The following is a 17,499-nucleotide window of genomic DNA, read 5'->3' on the forward strand; positions in this document are numbered from 1 at the left end:
ATCCCTAGGGGCGACAGCTCCTAAGATAAGGATAAGTCTAACTAAGATCCAAGAATTCAAGATAAGCAAGGGATCCAAGAATCCAAGATTAGCAAGACTCTTCCAAAATTACCAAGATAGAGCAAGACTCTTCCAAGATTATCAAGAAAGACTCCAAGAAACATCAAGATTAGCAAGATAATCCAAGATCCATGCATTTAGGGAGATCGGACGGGGGAGATCAAACCAAGGAGAGTTCGATCCTATCAGATTAGATATTTACATCTATTATAGTTGTTATTTCCTAGTTCTTTTACAATTTCCAAATGTATTATAAATACTGCTATTTCCCCAAAATTATTCATCAATTCATACTTCATATTTTTCAAAATTTCTTCAAGTTCTCTTCTTCCTATTTTTGCCACATTTTCTCTTTCCTAGAGAATTCGGTGTTCTTCGCTAGAAGCTAGCGATCGCCCGGTGCTTGCATAGCCAACCCGGTTTCTCATTGCTTCCACGCTGCGTCAGGTGGTATCAGAGCAGGGAATTCATCCAGTCATGTCCAACCTAGACGGTAGTAGTCGCAACCCACCCCATGACGGAGATTAGGGGTTTCCAGCTGTTTGGAGAGCAATCGAAGAATAGCGTACAACCACATGTAACATCGAGCAGCAGGTGGCAGAGATGGCTGAACAACTGCGAACCTTGTTATGGGAGGCTGCTCCACAGAACTTGGAACATTCACAGCAAATTGAGGGAGGCAACCACGACAGACCACCCGTCCATACTGTGCTACGACGACCAGTCCTAGACGACGACAGTGACGATGATATGGAATTTGGTGGTGCTCCAATTCTTCCCGGCAATGACAAAAATGGTAGAAATTGGCACAATCAAGGTAATTTCAATCCCCGTAGGAATAATGATGAATTTAAACTCAAGGTAGATATTCCTACTTTTAGTTGAGATCTTGGCATAGAGGGACTTCTGGATTGGATCACAGAAGTCGATAGATTCTTTGATTACATGGAGATACCAGAGGAACGAAGGGTAAAACTGGTAGCTTTTCGATTAAAGGGAGGCGCATCTGTTTGGTGGGAACGGATGAGAGAGACCCGGATGAGAGAAGGAAGGGCTCCTGTTCGAAACCAACTGTTTGAAAGCGATAACCAGCAGGCAGCCCGCTATCTAAGCGGGTTGAGACCGTCCATCAGGGACAAAAGTGCTGTACAGATAGTTCTTAGTATGCAAGAAGCAAGGAACCCAGCCTTGAAAGCAGAATTAATGTTCCAAGACAAGGCACGTAGTGATAATTACCGTTGGTACAGCGGAGCGACAACAGACCGGCAACTGTCGATAGGAACAAATCAGTCCCGCTAGTACAACCTTCTCACCCGGAAGCACAAGTAATGCCGGTAAGGCAACTACAGGAGGACATACTCGAGGTAATCCTTCCAACCCTCCTAAACCCAGTAACCCTTATGCAAGGCCTGCTCCTATTAAATGTTTTAAATGTAATGAGGTGGGACATAGATCCAATGACTATCCCAAGAGGAAGGTAGTTAATATGGTAGAAAGGGAGGAGGAAGTATACTGTGAACCTGATGGGGAGGATGAAGAGGGTCCATATGAACATGAGGAGTATACTTGTGTGGTAAGAAAATTAATGTTGTCCCATAAAAATAAAGACACTTCTCAAAGGCACAGATTATTTCGTACCAGATGTAGTCAAGGGAAAATTATTTAATTTAATTATTGATAGTGGCAGTCAGGAAAATATTATTTACAGGGATGTCATCCAACAATTACAGCTGATTCCTGAAAAACATCCCAACCCATACAAAATTGGGTGGATCAAGGAAGGAGGCAGCGTACGAGTGGAAGAACACTGCAAGGTACCTTTTTCAATTGGTAAGTACCATGATGAAGTATATTGTGATATTGTAGATATGGATGCTTGCCATATTTTGTTAGGGAGGCCTTGGCAGTTTGATACAGATGCAATGCACATGTGTAGGAAGAATACATACCAACTTGAAAAGAGGGTACACGTTATACTTTGTTACCCATAGCAGAAAAAAATACAAATGTTCCAAAAACACATGAGAAGAATTTCATTACAATCACCCATCATCATGCTGAATTTGTTAAAGAATGTAAGGATACTCATGAAATACATTTGTTAGTAGTAAAAGAAGAAGATGTTAATGATGAAAATAAAGTTCCAACTGAAGTACAAGGACTACTAGATGAATTCAATGATGTAGTTCCAAAGGAGTTACCAAATGAACTCCCTCCTATGAGAGATATACAACACCATATTGATTTTGCTCCAGGTGTCAGTCTACCTAACCTCCCACATTACAGGATGAGTCCTAAGGAGAATGAAATCTTATGGGAAAAGGTAAAAGAATTATTGAAAAATGGACACATTCAAATCAGCACGAGTCCTTGTGCAGTACTTGCCTTATTAACACCTAAGAAGGATGGCAGTTGGAGAGTGTGTGTCGACAACAGGGCCATTAACAAGATCACCATTGGGTACAAATTTCCCATTCCTAGGTTGGATGACATGCTGGACCAACTAAGCGGAGCTGTAGTTTTCTCAAAAATAGATCTCAGGAGTGGATATTATCAAATCAGGATCCGTCCCGAAGATGAATGGAAGACAACCTTCAAGACTAGAGATGGCTTATTCGAGTGGTTAGTCATGCCCTTTGGACTAACCAACACACCCAACACTTTCATGAGGCCGATGAACCAGGTATTGCACCTCTTCATTGGTAAATTTGTGGTAGTCTATTTTGATATACAACAAATCTATCACTGAGCATGTGGGACATATTAGGGAGGTCCTGAAAACATTGAGGTAAAATAAATTATATGCTAATTTGAAGAAATGCATCTTTATGAATGATAATTTATTATTCCTGGGATTTATTATAAGTAAGGACCGTGTGAAAGTAGATGAGGAAAAAGTGAAAGCCATCAGGGAGTGGCTGACCCCATCCACTATCACAGATGTCAGGCGATTTCATGGGTTGGCAACCTTCTATAGGCGCTTTATTAAGAATTTTAGTAGTATCATGGCTCCCATTACTGAATGCTTGAAAAATGGTAAATTTCAGTGGGGAGAAGAACAAGAGCAAAGTTTTGCTCTCATAAAAGAAAAATTATGTACTACTCTTGTTCTTGCCTTGCCAGATTTTAATAAATTATTTGAAGTTGAATGTGACGCCAGTGGAGTTGGCATAGGGGTTGTATTGTCCCAAGAGAAAAGACCCATTACTTTCTTCAGTGAAAAATTATGTGAAGCCAGGTGAAAGTGGTCTACTTATGACAATGAGTTTTATGCTGTGGTTAGAGCCTTGAAGACATGGGAACACTATTTAATTGCAAAAGAATTTGTTCTCTATACTGACCACCAGGCCCTAAAATACCTTAGTGGACAAAAGCAATTAAGAAGTGATTTACATGCCAGATGGCATGTTTTCCTAGACAAGTTCCCATATAAAATTTTGTATAAGACAGGACATCAAAATAAAGTGGCTGATGCACTTAGTAGGCGTGTAGCTCTCATCAAGACCCCTAGTGTTGAGATTGTGGGTTTTGAGTGCCTAAAAGACTTATATGCCCAGGACGAAGACTTCCAACAGGTATGGGAGAAATGTTGAATAAGCAGCCAGCAGAAGGCTTCTTTATTTATGATGGGTTTCTTATGAAAGGGGAACAACTGTGTATCCCTTGCACCTCCCTCTGCGAAAAAATCATCAGGGATTTGCATGGGGGTGGATTAGCAGGACACTTGGGAAGGGACAAAACAATAGAAGCAGTTAAGGGGCGATATTACTGACCGAAATTAAGAAAAGACTCTACCATCGTAAGCAGGTGCTATGTTTGTTAGACAGCTAAGGGACAAACCCAGAACATAGGTCTCTACATGCCCTTACCCGTTCCTACTGCTATATGGGAAGACCTGTCCATGGATTTTGTGTTAGGCTTGCCAAAGACCTAGAGGAACATGGACTCCGTCTTCGTGGTGGTTGATAGATTCTAAAAAATGACTCACTTCCTCCCATGCAAGAAAACAACAGATGCATCCGCAACAGCCAAATTATTTTTCAGGGAGATTGTCCGCTTGCATGGGGTACCCAAGACCATTACACCAGATCGTGACATACGGTTCCTCAGTCACTTTTTGATGACCCTGTGGAGGTTGTTTGATTCATCACTTAATTTCAGTAGTACAGCCCATCCGTAGACAGATGGACAGACAGAAGTGGTAAACCGAACCTTAGGGAATTTAATTCGCAGCATATGCCGGGAGAGGCCAAAACAGTGGGACTTCGCCATTGCCCAGGTTAAGTTCACCTATAACAACGCAGTGCATAGTTCTACAGGCAGATCCCCATTCTCCATCATATACATGAAGGTCCCTAACCATGCACTGGATTTAGTGAAGTTACCTAGAGTACCCAGCGCCAGTATCTCAGTAGAACAGATGGCAGAACAAATCCAGTCCATCCAAGAGGTCGTGAAACGGAAGCTAGAGCAAGCCAACGCCAAGTACAAGATGGCCACAGACAAGCACCACTGACCTCAAGTGTTTGACGTAGGTGATGAGGTTATGGTCTTCTTAAGGAAGGAAATGATTCCCACAGGTACTTACAACAAGTTGAAGCCTCGGAAGTATGACCCATATAAGATCGTGAAGAAGATTAATGACAATGCCTATGTAGTAGATTTACCAGATCATATGGGTATGTGCAAGACCTTCAATGTTGCTGACCTTCATCGGTACCTGCCGGAAATAACACTTGCCTACCCTAGTCACGACTCGGGGTCGAGTTCTCTCCCAGTGGGGAGCATGATGGAGGCCCATCACAAGGCCCATCTCATCCCTAGGGGCGGCAGCTCCTAGGATAAGGATAAGTCTAACTAAGATCCAAGAATTCAAGATAAGCAAGGGATCCAAGGATTCAAGATTAGCAAGACCCTTCCGAGATTAGCAAGATAGAGCAAGATTCTTCCAAGATTATCAAGAAAGATTCCAAGAAACATCAAGATTAGCAAGATAATCCAAGATCCATGCATCTAGGGAGATCGGACGGGGGAGATCAAACCAATGAGAGTTCGATCCTATCAGATTAGATATTTAGATCTATCCTAGTTGTTATTTCCTAATTCTTTTACAATTTCCAAATGTATTATAAATACTGTTATTTTTCCAAAATTATTCATCAATTCATACTTCATATTTTTCAGAATTTCTTCAAGTTTTCTTCTTCCTATTTTCGCCACCTTTTCTCTTTCATAGAGAATTCGGTGTTCTTCGCTAGAAGCTAGCGATCGCCCGATGCTTGCGTAGCCAGCCCGGTTTCTCATTGCTTCCATGCTACGTCACTCAGACAAGCTGAGTTCTTTACTAGTTTGGGGAAAAGGCGATCGACTACTTATTTTTCATCTTTATTCTTTTCTTTACTCAATTATTTATAAATTAGAAGATCAGATGATGGGATAGGCTATTAGCAAGTTCCTACTTCTCATGGACCTCTCACCCCAAACAACAACGGCAAATAGGTGGGAGATGCTTATTAGGTTCTAAATTATGTTTATTTACATTTTCTCTAAATTCACCATGAAATAATATGGGATGGGCAATTCAGAGAGAAAAAATAAGATGGGTTCCCAGAATCAATCTTCATAATATTTGGCTTTATATGGTCAACAGTAAGCTTAAGCTTGCATGTGTTCGCTGTTGCACAAGTTCGGGGCAATGACCATGTTGTTTCCGATGTTCATCTAGTTTCACCAATTTCACCCTAACTCTGCCTTTTTTTTATCTTTTGACTGGATGGACAGATCGACCTACTGAGTCAAATGCCTACTGGATAAACCAAACTCATCCGATTCATCTGATTCCCAGGCTAAGTCAGCAATTTCCATGTGGTTGTAAGAGAGAGAGAGATGACGTTAATGCCCAGTCTGTGTACCGCTTTTTTTATGACTCACGGATCATCTTCCAGTGTCAATGAACCTGTAAAGCTAGTTTTCAGACTTGGTGAACTCACCTTGGTAAAGAGTCATGCTTTCCTATTTTTTGTTGATTTATATATTTGAAAAATCAAGACTCGCCACTCTGCTCGGGCACTCGGCTGATCTAAATTTTTACAATGCACATCAATTGTTGATGTTTAGTAGGGTGATCGTGGGCCGGGCCTGGCTTTTAATACAAGTCGGATCTGGCTGGGCTTTGGCCTATGTCGTTTGAGGGCTAGAAAATGGTAACCATAGTTATAACTATATGTCTATATTAACTAATAAGCGTATTCGTAGTGGAGTCTTTCATCAAACTTTTGCTCGTTTGAGCCAGGGAACAATTTTAGGGACTGTAGTAGGCTTCAAATTCATTTCCCATCCGTACTGTACAGAATTTTAAAATCAAGGCATACTTAAAATTGCACATTATTTGTTTATATTAGATTATTAATTTTGTATTGGAAGTCAGGAGTTATCATTGTTAATTAGCTTAGTTTTGATAACTTGATACTCCATATTTTTTTTTCTGGACGGAAAGGTCCATATTATTTCAACAATTTTCAAGATTCATATAATCATTTTATCAGTAATAAAGTAAAAGACATTGTGTACTGTAATCTTCAGAGACTTACAATAACGACCTATGCTATCCGCTGTTTATTTTCTTCTCCTGAAAACAAGCAGGAGCAAGAAATTATAAATTATAAATCTGAAGCAAATTACAAATCAAGTTCAAGCATAGATTGTGATCTCCAATTCTTGGCTTTCTCGAATCCATTGGTGTATTGCTGATAATCATCAATTGTTTTGTCAATCTCTTCTTGAGTATTCATGACAAAAGGCCCAAACTGTGCCACAGGTTCGCCCAACGGTTGCCCTCCAACCAAGATGAATCTCAGAGGCTTGGAAGACTTGTTCCATGCTTCAACACCATCCCCGGAACCCAAAAGAAGAAGATGATGGGGTGTAGTCGATGGGGATTTCAGACTGCCAAAGATGCCCTCGCTTTCTAAGACGTAGACAAATGAGTTCCAGGTTGGTGGGATCGGTTGTTGGAGATGAGCCCCTGGCTTTAGAGTGAAATCCAAATACATTGTTGGCGTCCTTGTGTAAACGGGTGATTTTACTCCCAAGGCCTCGCCTGCTATCACTCTCACTTTGATGCCATCGTTTTCTGCTTCGGCAACATTTTTGCTTTGTATCTCTTGATATCTTGGTTCAATCCTGAAATCATTCAGCAGCTTAATTAGAACATAACTACAGATATGGGGATGGATGTCCTTCTGTTGATTAAAATTTGAAAATTCATTACTGGTGGTTTTCTCATTACATTTTGTGTTGTGAAGAAAGATTGATCCACAACTGTAGACCCTTTTGAGTTCCTTCGGCTGCCGGCATTTCCGAGTGCACAATCCCTCTTCCGGCGGTCATCCACTGTAAATCGCCGGCTCTTATCGTACCCTTGTGCCCTTCAAAATCTTCATGGGTAACAGCTCCCTGTGAGCCCAAGATGATATTAATAAAATTTGTTTTGCAAATTGGTTGGAATTAATTAATAAACCTATACTTGAGACTGAAAACTCAGGGGACTGTCATTCAAAAGTTCGACTCCCTATTATATAAAGTCTCTACCCCAAATCCTATTATCCAAGGGCGGAAAATTGTCTTTCTAATACTTGAACATCTCCCGCCATTGACTCTTCCGTAGCTTTCTACAATTCTACCTGAATTTTGAAACCTAATCCTTGGTAGTTGGTATCTTTGGCACCTTTTTGCCGGTCCTAGTCCGGTCAAACGCATAGGGTCACAATCTGGTGTAGGACCATAAGTACCGGACGGTCGGACAGGAAAAACCGGGAATCGGTCACCTGACCAGTTCCGTTTTTCCCTAAAATTGATTTTTTCCCCAAAATCATTGATTTTAGTTAGCAAACCTCTGAACCGGCCAATTAACCGTTTGAACGATTTTGACTATTTTTCAATTTTTTTTAATTTTTTGGGTCGAACGGTAGAACCGTTCGAACTGGTAACCTGACCCCTCACCAATTCGATCACCGGTTCGTTTTTAAAAACCATGGTAGGGACTTCCTACTCGACCTGAAATAGTAAACCTTTCTCATTTTTGGTGGAAAGAATCAAAGAATATTAAATTTCATATACTGTGCCAACAAATCAGGCAATCAGCTAATGCACAAGAAATATACAATCGAAAACTAGTTTATTTTTTAAATAATCAATCTTAATTATAAATGGCGAAAAAAACTGTTAGGTGGGGGAATAAAATATATAACTATATATATCAGGGATATAAAACGAAAATCCTATTAGATATTAGCTAGCAAGCATCGATGGCTTTACCTGCAACATGTATGTAACCGTCTCGAACCCTGTTCAAGTGAAAAACACAAAGGAAAAGAGAATTGATCAAAATAAATATCAGATTGAGCTGGATTTCAATTTCTTTATTCAAGTCCGAATCAGTTCATCTCGTTATGAAGTGAGAGAAAGAGCTGGAAAGTGGAATATAAACCTCTGTGTGGATGGTCGGGAAATCCGGCAGGAGCAGAAACTGCAAAATTCGGAAGAAAAGGGAGAGAAATATCATAAGAAAGCTCGTTCATTAATCAATCAATTAGAACTTAATAAGCAAGAAATAGAAAAAGAATTGAGAGAAAGAGAGAAGAGATAAAAGATACACGCACAGACACACACCTGAGAATTCATCTAAGGCGAGAAAAGGATCGAAGTATTTCAACTCAAACCTAAGGAAATGAAAGATGCATTCAGACGAAGAGATCAAATTTCACAATAATTTTGGATGAAGAAAGGATGGAGGGAGAATAATCTGTCATCTGTGTATGTTACCGTCCGATGCTTCGACGAACAACGGCTCCAACACCTTCATGTTGAGGCCTGGCCTGAAATTTTCGATTGACGAGACGAGGCTCTCTAAGAAGCTTCGAAATTGCTGTTCCGGACATTCCTTCAATTTGGTTAGTTTAACTCCAATCACAGTGAAGTGAACAAAAAGGGAGGGACGTTGGGATATTTATAGAGGCACGGAGGGGGACATCGCCGAGTGATTTATACGTTCAGTTAGCTAGCTTTCCGTTGCTTTAAAAAAAATAAAAATAAAAATAAAAATGAGTTTGAGATTAATTAGTTAATTAATTAATTATGGGGTCAAACTGTCAAAAGATGGCTGGATTTAAAAGCCAAAGGTCATTCATCCTTGTCTGTTCTCACGTATATGTAATCATATGAAAATGTGATGGAGGGGGGCTAACTGGCTAAGGTCATTATGGCGTGGTGATGATGTCTTTACTCTTTACACTTTAGTCCCCCCTTCAATTTTCAATTTTAGCCCTTTTAATTTTATATGCCAAATTCTAGTATATAAAAATCATATGATATGGAAATCAATTATGACCTTATAAATCCTGCTTGTTATGTATTATTTTATCACTTCGACCCATATTGGAAACCACTCTGTCCCCTGGTTTTTGGGTTAATGGTGGTCTAAATCTGTTGCAATTTAATAAAATAAAATAGTAGTCACAATGAAAAAAAAAAAGAAAACCAAAGTTTGTTATATGGATCAAATAGTATCAGTGAATTTTTTTATCAAATCAACAATTTTTGATAAATGAATAATTCTAAGGTGAAATAGAACTAATTACTTGGATGGTTTTTGGGGGAAACTATCTAATTATTCAAATCAAATTTTTAGAAATAATTTCTTATTATTATCCTGTATTTTGTACCTAGTGTCACTTTGGTTCATGAACTTTAAAATGCAACAATTTAGTATTTGTACTTTCAAAACATGACAATCAATCAGCAGTTAACCTGCTGTTAAATGACATTTGAAAAGGACATAAATGTCCTTCAAGTGTCATTTACTTTTCTTTACCAACCATATAAATATTGACAAAAAATTAATAGTCCCAAATATTTGTTTCTTCCATTCAAGAAAGTTGGAATTACTTTTGAGTTGGCATTTTGGTGACTAGGGATGCAAACGAATTAGATCGGATTCTAATCATGGTATACTTGAATCCGATCCAACGTTGTTCATGTCGGATTCGATCGAATCTAATAGGACTTCATCTGAATTCAAATTCTATCGGATCTTCAGATATGATTTGATCCGACTTGTTTTCTTTAAAAGTTAATAAATTATTAAAAGAAAAAATAAAATATACCAATTTAAATAAAGAAAAAACAAAAATACTGTATTTTTAATTATTTTCATCATATATATACATATTTTTTATAAAAAAAATAATTAATATAACAAATTTATATAAATAATATATTTATAAATAAATAAATAAATAAATAATATATGTATTATAAATATATTTATATTTATAAATATATAATGCATTGGATCGAATGGGATCATGATCCGATCCATTTGCACTCTTATTGGTAACCCCAACTTTCTCGAATAGAAGAGACAATGATTTGAAACTATTAATTTTTATTATAATGTTTGAATAATTAATAAAGAAAATTAAATGACACCCAATGAACATGTGTATTTTTTTCAAATATAACATAACAACTGATTATTAGTAGGTACTGAATTATCATATTTTAAAATACTAAATTACCATACTTTAAAACTTTAAGGCCAAAATAACACCCGATCCAAAATAAAGGGTACTAATCGGAAATTTCCTATGACACCCGTTTCATGCACAGGGGATGCCATCTCCTCACTTTTATTTGAATGGTGGGGATCGTCTGGTCAACTCCAAAGTAAAGATCCGACAACACATATTCCATCAACAACATCGAGGGTAGGCATGTTGATGTATGCTGCATGACGGCATTGACGGGGAAATGGTGTGATGTCGTCCAATTAAACACGATGCACCTTAGTCATATGGTAGCAGATTCCTTCGGCCTTGGGGCATTCGGAGGAGAGAGAAGAACGTGACGTCGTTCATACAAAAGCATGACGGAAGAAAGAGGAGAGGTTTAAATACGTACCATCATCATCATCATCCATCAAAACCAAAAAGGCAGAAAAAAAAAAGGGGGAGTGAACCTACGAATAACGTATTACGTGTTCGACTTTTCAAACCCATCCAGTTGTAGATGGGCAACATGGCATCGCGACCCTGACTGATGATGGTGACGGTTCATGATTCTTGATGACGCCTGCATTACACCTTCCTGACTCCTACTGCGCATCCTTTTCGCAACCTCGCATCATGATGTTCGAATTTCCAAGTTTTAACAGGGCACTAGGGCGAGGATCCGCTACCAATACAACGTTCCCAACATGTCACTCAAGGCGCACATTGAGAATGTTCATGGGCCGGGCCAGGTTGGGCTGGGGCTGGGCTTTTACTCATGATTAATGGAAATACGCTAGGCCTGAGCCCGAGCCTGGCCCGACCAACTGGTCTATAACTTGGGCCTGAGTCCGACTCTGATAAAAAGTCTGAAGTCCGACCTAATAAAAAAATTACAATTTTTACTATTTAAATTAGAAATAAAAATTCATATTTTTTTTTTTTTAATTTAAATGAACAATGGGCCTAAAAGATGGTTTTTTTCCCTTTCTTTTACGTTTTAAAACACAGTTTTACATTCTTAAATTAAACAATTTATTCAAATGGACATAATCACATAGCCCATTTTAAGTCTAATTTTAGGTCGGGTCGGGCCAGGCTATTTTGACAAAACCTAAACCCGGCTCAAATTTATTGTGGGCCAGGATTTTTGGCCCGAGTTTAAGCCCACATGCCTATAAACATGCTCAAGCCCGTCCAGGGGCCGGGCTGGTCCGTCGGGCCACCCGGCCCATGAACATGTTTAGCTCCAATGGGCTTTCATTAAAGAAAAATCCGTGCCCACAACGTTCCAATCGCCTTTTCCAACCATGCATTGTGAATATCTCCCATGTAATAGAGTAAATATATAGATATATTCTAAAATGCAATACTGTAAAGCTGCTCGAACAGGCTTTGCCTGTGGTCAAAGCCCATTATCTCAATGAGGAGGAGGAGGAGGAGGAGTTTATACAAATCTCGTAGCCTTGAAAGACAGGTGGTGCTGTTCCATATTAAGGTGCCATTTAGGAATCATAAAACTTAAAAGGGAGCCAAATGTGAACCGACTACCAACAGAATCGAATAAACTAAATAGGGGAGATTGTAGAGTGGAGTGGATGAACATGTTTAAAGCTACAACTCTCATTTGTTTCAAAGTACAACTGAGGCCCGTTTGGTAAGTTTTTTTTTAGAAGATCTTCTTGTAGCCCTGATAGTCAAAAGATGCATTGTACTTTTGACATAACATCTGGGCAGCCCAAAGACCGTTTGGTAGACTTTCCGTGCATCTTTCCACACGAGAATAAAACACGAAAGACACGAAAAGCTTCATTTGAAGCTTCCCAAAATCAGCCCAAAATAGGCTTTTCACGTCCTTTTGGCATTCATGCCTTTTGCGGCTAGATCTTCTGTGTGCCAAACAGAAATAGACCAATTTTCAGTCTTCCCAACTTGTAAACAGCCAGAAGACGCGCCAAACATAGACTTGGAAAGCAAAAGCTTTACAATTGAAGGTTAGTTTGGGAAGAGAGCACATTTATTCGTGCATTCATGTTTAAGGTTTTGATCAAACAATTAGCAACTTCTTACTCCCACAGGATTTGATTGAGTTGATGATTCTGTAAATGATAATGTGCATGGCGCATGCACGTGGAACTCTTCCTTCTCCTCCTTCACCTAGTAGACTCTTACTTCATCTTGTATTGTAAATACTTATCCTATTGTAGATAATCCTTATCTCTGTAGATTATCTTTGTAAAGGATAAAATTATCCTAGTAAGATAAGCTTTATCCTAATTAGGATTTCCTCTAACCTATCCTAATTAGATAAGGCTTACTTATTCTTGTACTCTATAAATATCAGTAATGAAAGTCGAATAATTGAACTCGACCATTATTCACAATCGTCTCTCTCTCCCTTTATTATTTTCATATGGTATCAGAGCCATAAACATTTTTTTTTCAAGTTTTCGTCATGTCTTACAACATGCCTACCAGTTCGATCAATCAAATAAACATCGGAGCATCGGGGAATCACATTCCTTAGTTGATTTCGGTTTGGTTGGATGGTGTCAACTATATTGTATGGCATTTTCAGGTTGAAAATGCCCTTCTGAACCATGAGCTCCTCGGATATGTCGATGGGACAACCCCTTGTCCATCTCGCTCGATGACAGAACCCTATACACAATGGGTTAAACAAGATCATTATATCTTCAACTGGCTTTTATCCTCTCTAACGGAAACAACACTAGTGCAAGTCGTGGGAAGAAAAACCAACAAAGATGTCTGGGAAACTCTTGAGAATCTTTATTCTCCTCGAGGAATAGCTAGTGGCGTTGGTCTTAGAAATGAACTCGGAGCACTGCGGAAAAATGACCTCTCCATGACCGACTATTTGCAAAAACTCAAGGTATTTAGTGACAAGATAGCTGCAATTGGAGAGCCTCTAACAAATTCGCAGCTAACTCATCATGCCCTCAATGGCCTCGGTCCAGACTATAGTGTTTTATCTACAACTATCATTATTTGAATAGATGGATTATCATTTGCTAGTTTACAAGGTATGTTTCTCACTCATGAAAATCGTTTGCTTCATTCAGTAACTCCATCCACACAGGCTACCTCCCCTTCTACGAATCTTGCCTCTAAAGGGAATGATTCTAAGAAATATAATAAAGTTGATATACCTTAAACGGGTAATGGATCCACTAAGCCCTCCAAATATAGCAATAATCCCTGCCAAATTTGTGGGGGATGAAATCATTCTGTTATGTACTGTCGGAAACTCCTTGCACATATTGACAGTCTAAAGAATCCTAAACGACCACAACCCCTGGCGTTTACGGCTGCATCCGAATGTGACAAGTAGAATGCATATATCTGGTTTCCTAATTCTAGAGCAACACATCACCTCACTTCAGATCTCAATAAACTGCAAATACACTCTGACTATGATGGATCTGATCGAGTCTCTATTGGCGATGGTTCAGGTTTGCAGATTGCTCATTCTGGTTCTTCTACTATTTCTACTTTATCTCCAGATCGTTGATTATGAATAATATTCTACATGTTCCCCAGATCTCCTTCAATCTCTTATCTGTGGCTCGTTTTTTTGCTAATAATAATGTCTATTTTGATTTTCATCCTCATGATTTTTTTGTGAAGGATCAACGCATTGGGATGATAATTTTTCAAGGGTTGAATAAAGATGGTTTGTATCAACTTCATCTCCCAATCAAGATACCAGCTTCGTCCCCCTCTGTGTTTGTAGGTACTCGTGCCAGCCCTACGATTTGGCACCATCGACTAGGTCACCCTGCTCTTAGAGTGACTCAAGATATTATTTCTTCTCAGCATTTACCAATAGTTTCTAGTATTGAATTTAATTTTCGTTCAGCTTGCTCAATGGGAAAAATTCATGTACTCCTCTTTTCGAGAAACCATACCATTAGTAAATCTCCTTTGGAATTAATTCATTGTGACTTATGGGGACCCTCTCCAGTGACATCTGCTTCTGCCTATCATTACTATATTCTTTTTGTTGATGATTTCAGCCGGTATATTTGGATTTTTTCTCTCACCTGCAAATCTGAGGCCTTTAATGTGTTCTTGAAATTCAAAGCTAATGTTGAATTACTATTTGATGCTAAAATTTAATATTTTCAAAGTGATGGTGGCTCTGAATTCAAGACTTTTCAAAATTATTTTAATCATGTGGGTATCTCTCGACATATATCATGTCCATATACACAAGCACAAAATGGGCAAGCTGAACACAAACATCGCCATATTGTTGAGACCGGCCTTGCTTTTATGACTCATGTTGGAGTCTCTCCTAAATATTGGTTCAAGTCCTTCTCTATTGTAGCCTATCTCATTAATCGGCTTCATACTTTGGTTATTGGATCGCGTTCCCTGTTTTAGAAATTATTTGGTCATCCTTCAGACTACCTCGAACTCCGTGCTTTTGGGTGTGAATGCTTTCCACATGTTCAGCCATATAATAAGCACATGTTACAAACTTGCTCCCTTTCATGCGTATTTATTGGGTATTCTAATTCTCATAAAGGATATGTTTGTTTTTATCACTCTATGGGATGGATTTTTATCCCTCACAATGTTATTTTTAATGAGGATTCCTTTCAATTTCTCTATACCACGGATACTGCATCACCACCATCATTGATTCCACCTCATCCAATTAGGGCTCCTCCCCTTGTTGATTCAGATACCACACCGCCAAGTGAAGTTTCATCTTCTCCATCGTCTCCTCAGGATGTTGTGTCCCCACCTTCTCGTGTTGAATCTACTGCTTCTGCCTTACCACCTTCTTCTTCCTTGCATCCAATGACCACTCGGGCTCGACATGGTATATTCAAGACAAATCCAAGGGGCTTACTTCAAAATAAAACTTGGACTCTTGTCTTGGCCCCACCTGATAAAAATATTACTGGCAACAAATGAGTTTTTAAAATCAAGGACAAGCCTGATGATTTGGTTGAACGTTTCAAAGCACGCCTTGTTGCCAAAGGCTTCTCTCAAGAAGCTGGTCTTGATTATGATGAAATATTCAGCCCTATTGTCAAACTGGTTACCATTCGCATAGTACTATCTATTGTCACTTCCTTTAATTGGGATGTTTGCCAATTGGATGTTAGCAATGCATTTTTATATGGCCACATTTCAGAAGAAATATATATGAAGCAACCAGTTGGGTTTGTTGATCCCAGATTCCCAACACATGTTTGTTGCCTCCATCGATTTCTCTATGGTTTGAAACAAGCACCTAGTGCATCGTTTAAAAGGCTGTGTGGTTTTCTTCTTTCTCTAGGATTTATTGAATCTCAGGCCGTTGCCTCCCTTTTATTTCTCATTCTGGATTTGACATCATTTTAATTCTTATTTATGTGGACAATATCATCATTTAGCATCTTATTTCTCAGTTGGTGCTCTCCACTAACACCCTCATTTAGCATCTCGCTTCTTAGTTTTCTCTTCGTGATTTGAGTTCTACACATTATTTTCTTGGTGTTGAACTTCATAGGTCATCCAATGGTTTTCATATCTCTCAGCACAACTATATTGATGACCTTCTGCATCGAGCACAACTTCATGATGCGAAACCTCTCTCCACTCCTATGTCTATCTCCACTTGCCTCACTAAATCAGAGGGTGAACCTCTCACTGATCCAACTTTCTTCCGCAACATTGTTGGTGCTCTCCAGTACGTCACTATTACTCGTCCAAAAATTGCCTTTGTTGTAAATAAGTATGTTAATTCATGCAATCTCCCACTACGGTCCACTAGGCTATTGCAAAGAGGATTCTCCGATACCTAAAAGGAACAATCACTTATGGCTTGCTTCTTCAACCATGTTGCACATTCTCTCTTATTGCTTACTTTGATGCTGATTGGGGTAACCATCTTATGGATCGATGTTCCCATAGTGGTTAATGTGTGTTTCTTGGTTCTAACTTAATTTCTTGGAGTTCTAAAAAGCAACCTATAGTGGCTCGATCAAGCACTCAATCAGAATATCGCAGCTTAGCCTCTGCGGCTGCTGAGGTTTTGTAGCTTCATATGCTCTTCCAAGAACTTGGTATCTCCGTCTCTGCCACTCCTTTGATGTGGTCTGATAACATGGGGGCTAAATTTCTTGCTAATAATCCTGCACTTCATTCTTGCTCCAAACACATCAAGTTGGATATTCACTTCACTTGAGAAAAAGTTGCAGCTAAGTTTCTTGATGTCTGGTACATACCCCCGATGGATCAAATCACAAATATTCTCACCAAGCCCCTTGGTCTTCCATAGTTTGAGATACTTCATCACAAGCTTACCGTGTCTCCCCCGTTTGTGCTTGAGGGGGGGGTGTAAATGATAACGTGCATGGCGCATGCACATGGAACTCCTCCTCCTCCTTCACCATGTAGACTCCCACTTCATCTTGTACTTTAAATACTTATCCTATTGTACTTCTCCCTCTTATAGATAATCCTTATCTCAATATATTATCTTTGTAAAGGATAAACTTATCCTAATTAGGATTTCATCTAACCTATCCTAATTAGATAAGGCTTACTTATTCTTGTATTCTATAAATATCAGTAATGAAAGTCGAATAATTAAGTTCGACCATTATTCACAATGTCTCTCTCTCTCCCTTTATTATTTTCATAGACTCAAAGTGGCTGAAGCGGATAGCCCTTCAAAATGACAGACTGATAGCTGATTTTGGCTCTTTGCAATTTTCACCAAACAAACATATAAGTTGTCTGTATGGAGTTCATTAGAAAGGAAAAAGCCACTATGCTTTGAACCTCCAAAACGGGTACTACATTCACTGCCTATCGGAGTTTAATATACTGTAGTCTGTAAGGACAGTTCAGATCTCTACCCACATTGAGA

General features: G+C 39.0%; 1 protein-coding gene across 1 annotated transcript; it reads right to left on the bottom strand.

The window, feature by feature from the left end:
- Positions 1-6,563: 6,563 nt before the first annotated feature.
- Positions 6,564-9,106, bottom strand: LOC148875137 (pirin-like protein). Its single transcript, XM_088966821.1, has 6 exons — positions 8,884-9,106; positions 8,731-8,780; positions 8,549-8,587; positions 8,377-8,405; positions 7,349-7,515; positions 6,564-7,242 (listed from the first exon to the last, which is right to left on the bottom strand). The coding sequence occupies exons 1-6, from the start codon at positions 8,997-8,999 to the stop codon at positions 6,738-6,740; spliced, it is 906 nt and encodes a 301-aa protein (XP_088822947.1). The 5' UTR covers positions 9,000-9,106; the 3' UTR covers positions 6,564-6,737.
- Positions 9,107-17,499: the final 8,393 nt, after the last annotated feature.

Source organism: Nelumbo lutea, chromosome 1 (assembly GCF_056320005.1).
Source record: "Nelumbo lutea isolate HS-2025 chromosome 1, American lotus-T2T, whole genome shotgun sequence".
NCBI classification, from domain to species: domain Eukaryota; kingdom Viridiplantae; phylum Streptophyta; class Magnoliopsida; order Proteales; family Nelumbonaceae; genus Nelumbo; species Nelumbo lutea.

Excerpts from the sequence above, each read along its gene's own strand:
- LOC148875137 (XM_088966821.1), bottom strand. The coding sequence starts at position 8,999 with ATGTCCGGAACAGCAATTTCGAAGCTTCTTAGAGAGCCTCGTCTCGTC. Across the intron at positions 8,781-8,883 it reads GTTCGTCGAAGCATCGGACG|GTTTGAGTTGAAATACTTCG; the intron begins GTAACATACACA and ends TCATTTCCTTAG. Across the intron at positions 7,516-8,376 it reads CGGTTACATACATGTTGCAG|GGAGCTGTTACCCATGAAGA; the intron begins GTAAAGCCATCG and ends TTGGGCTCACAG.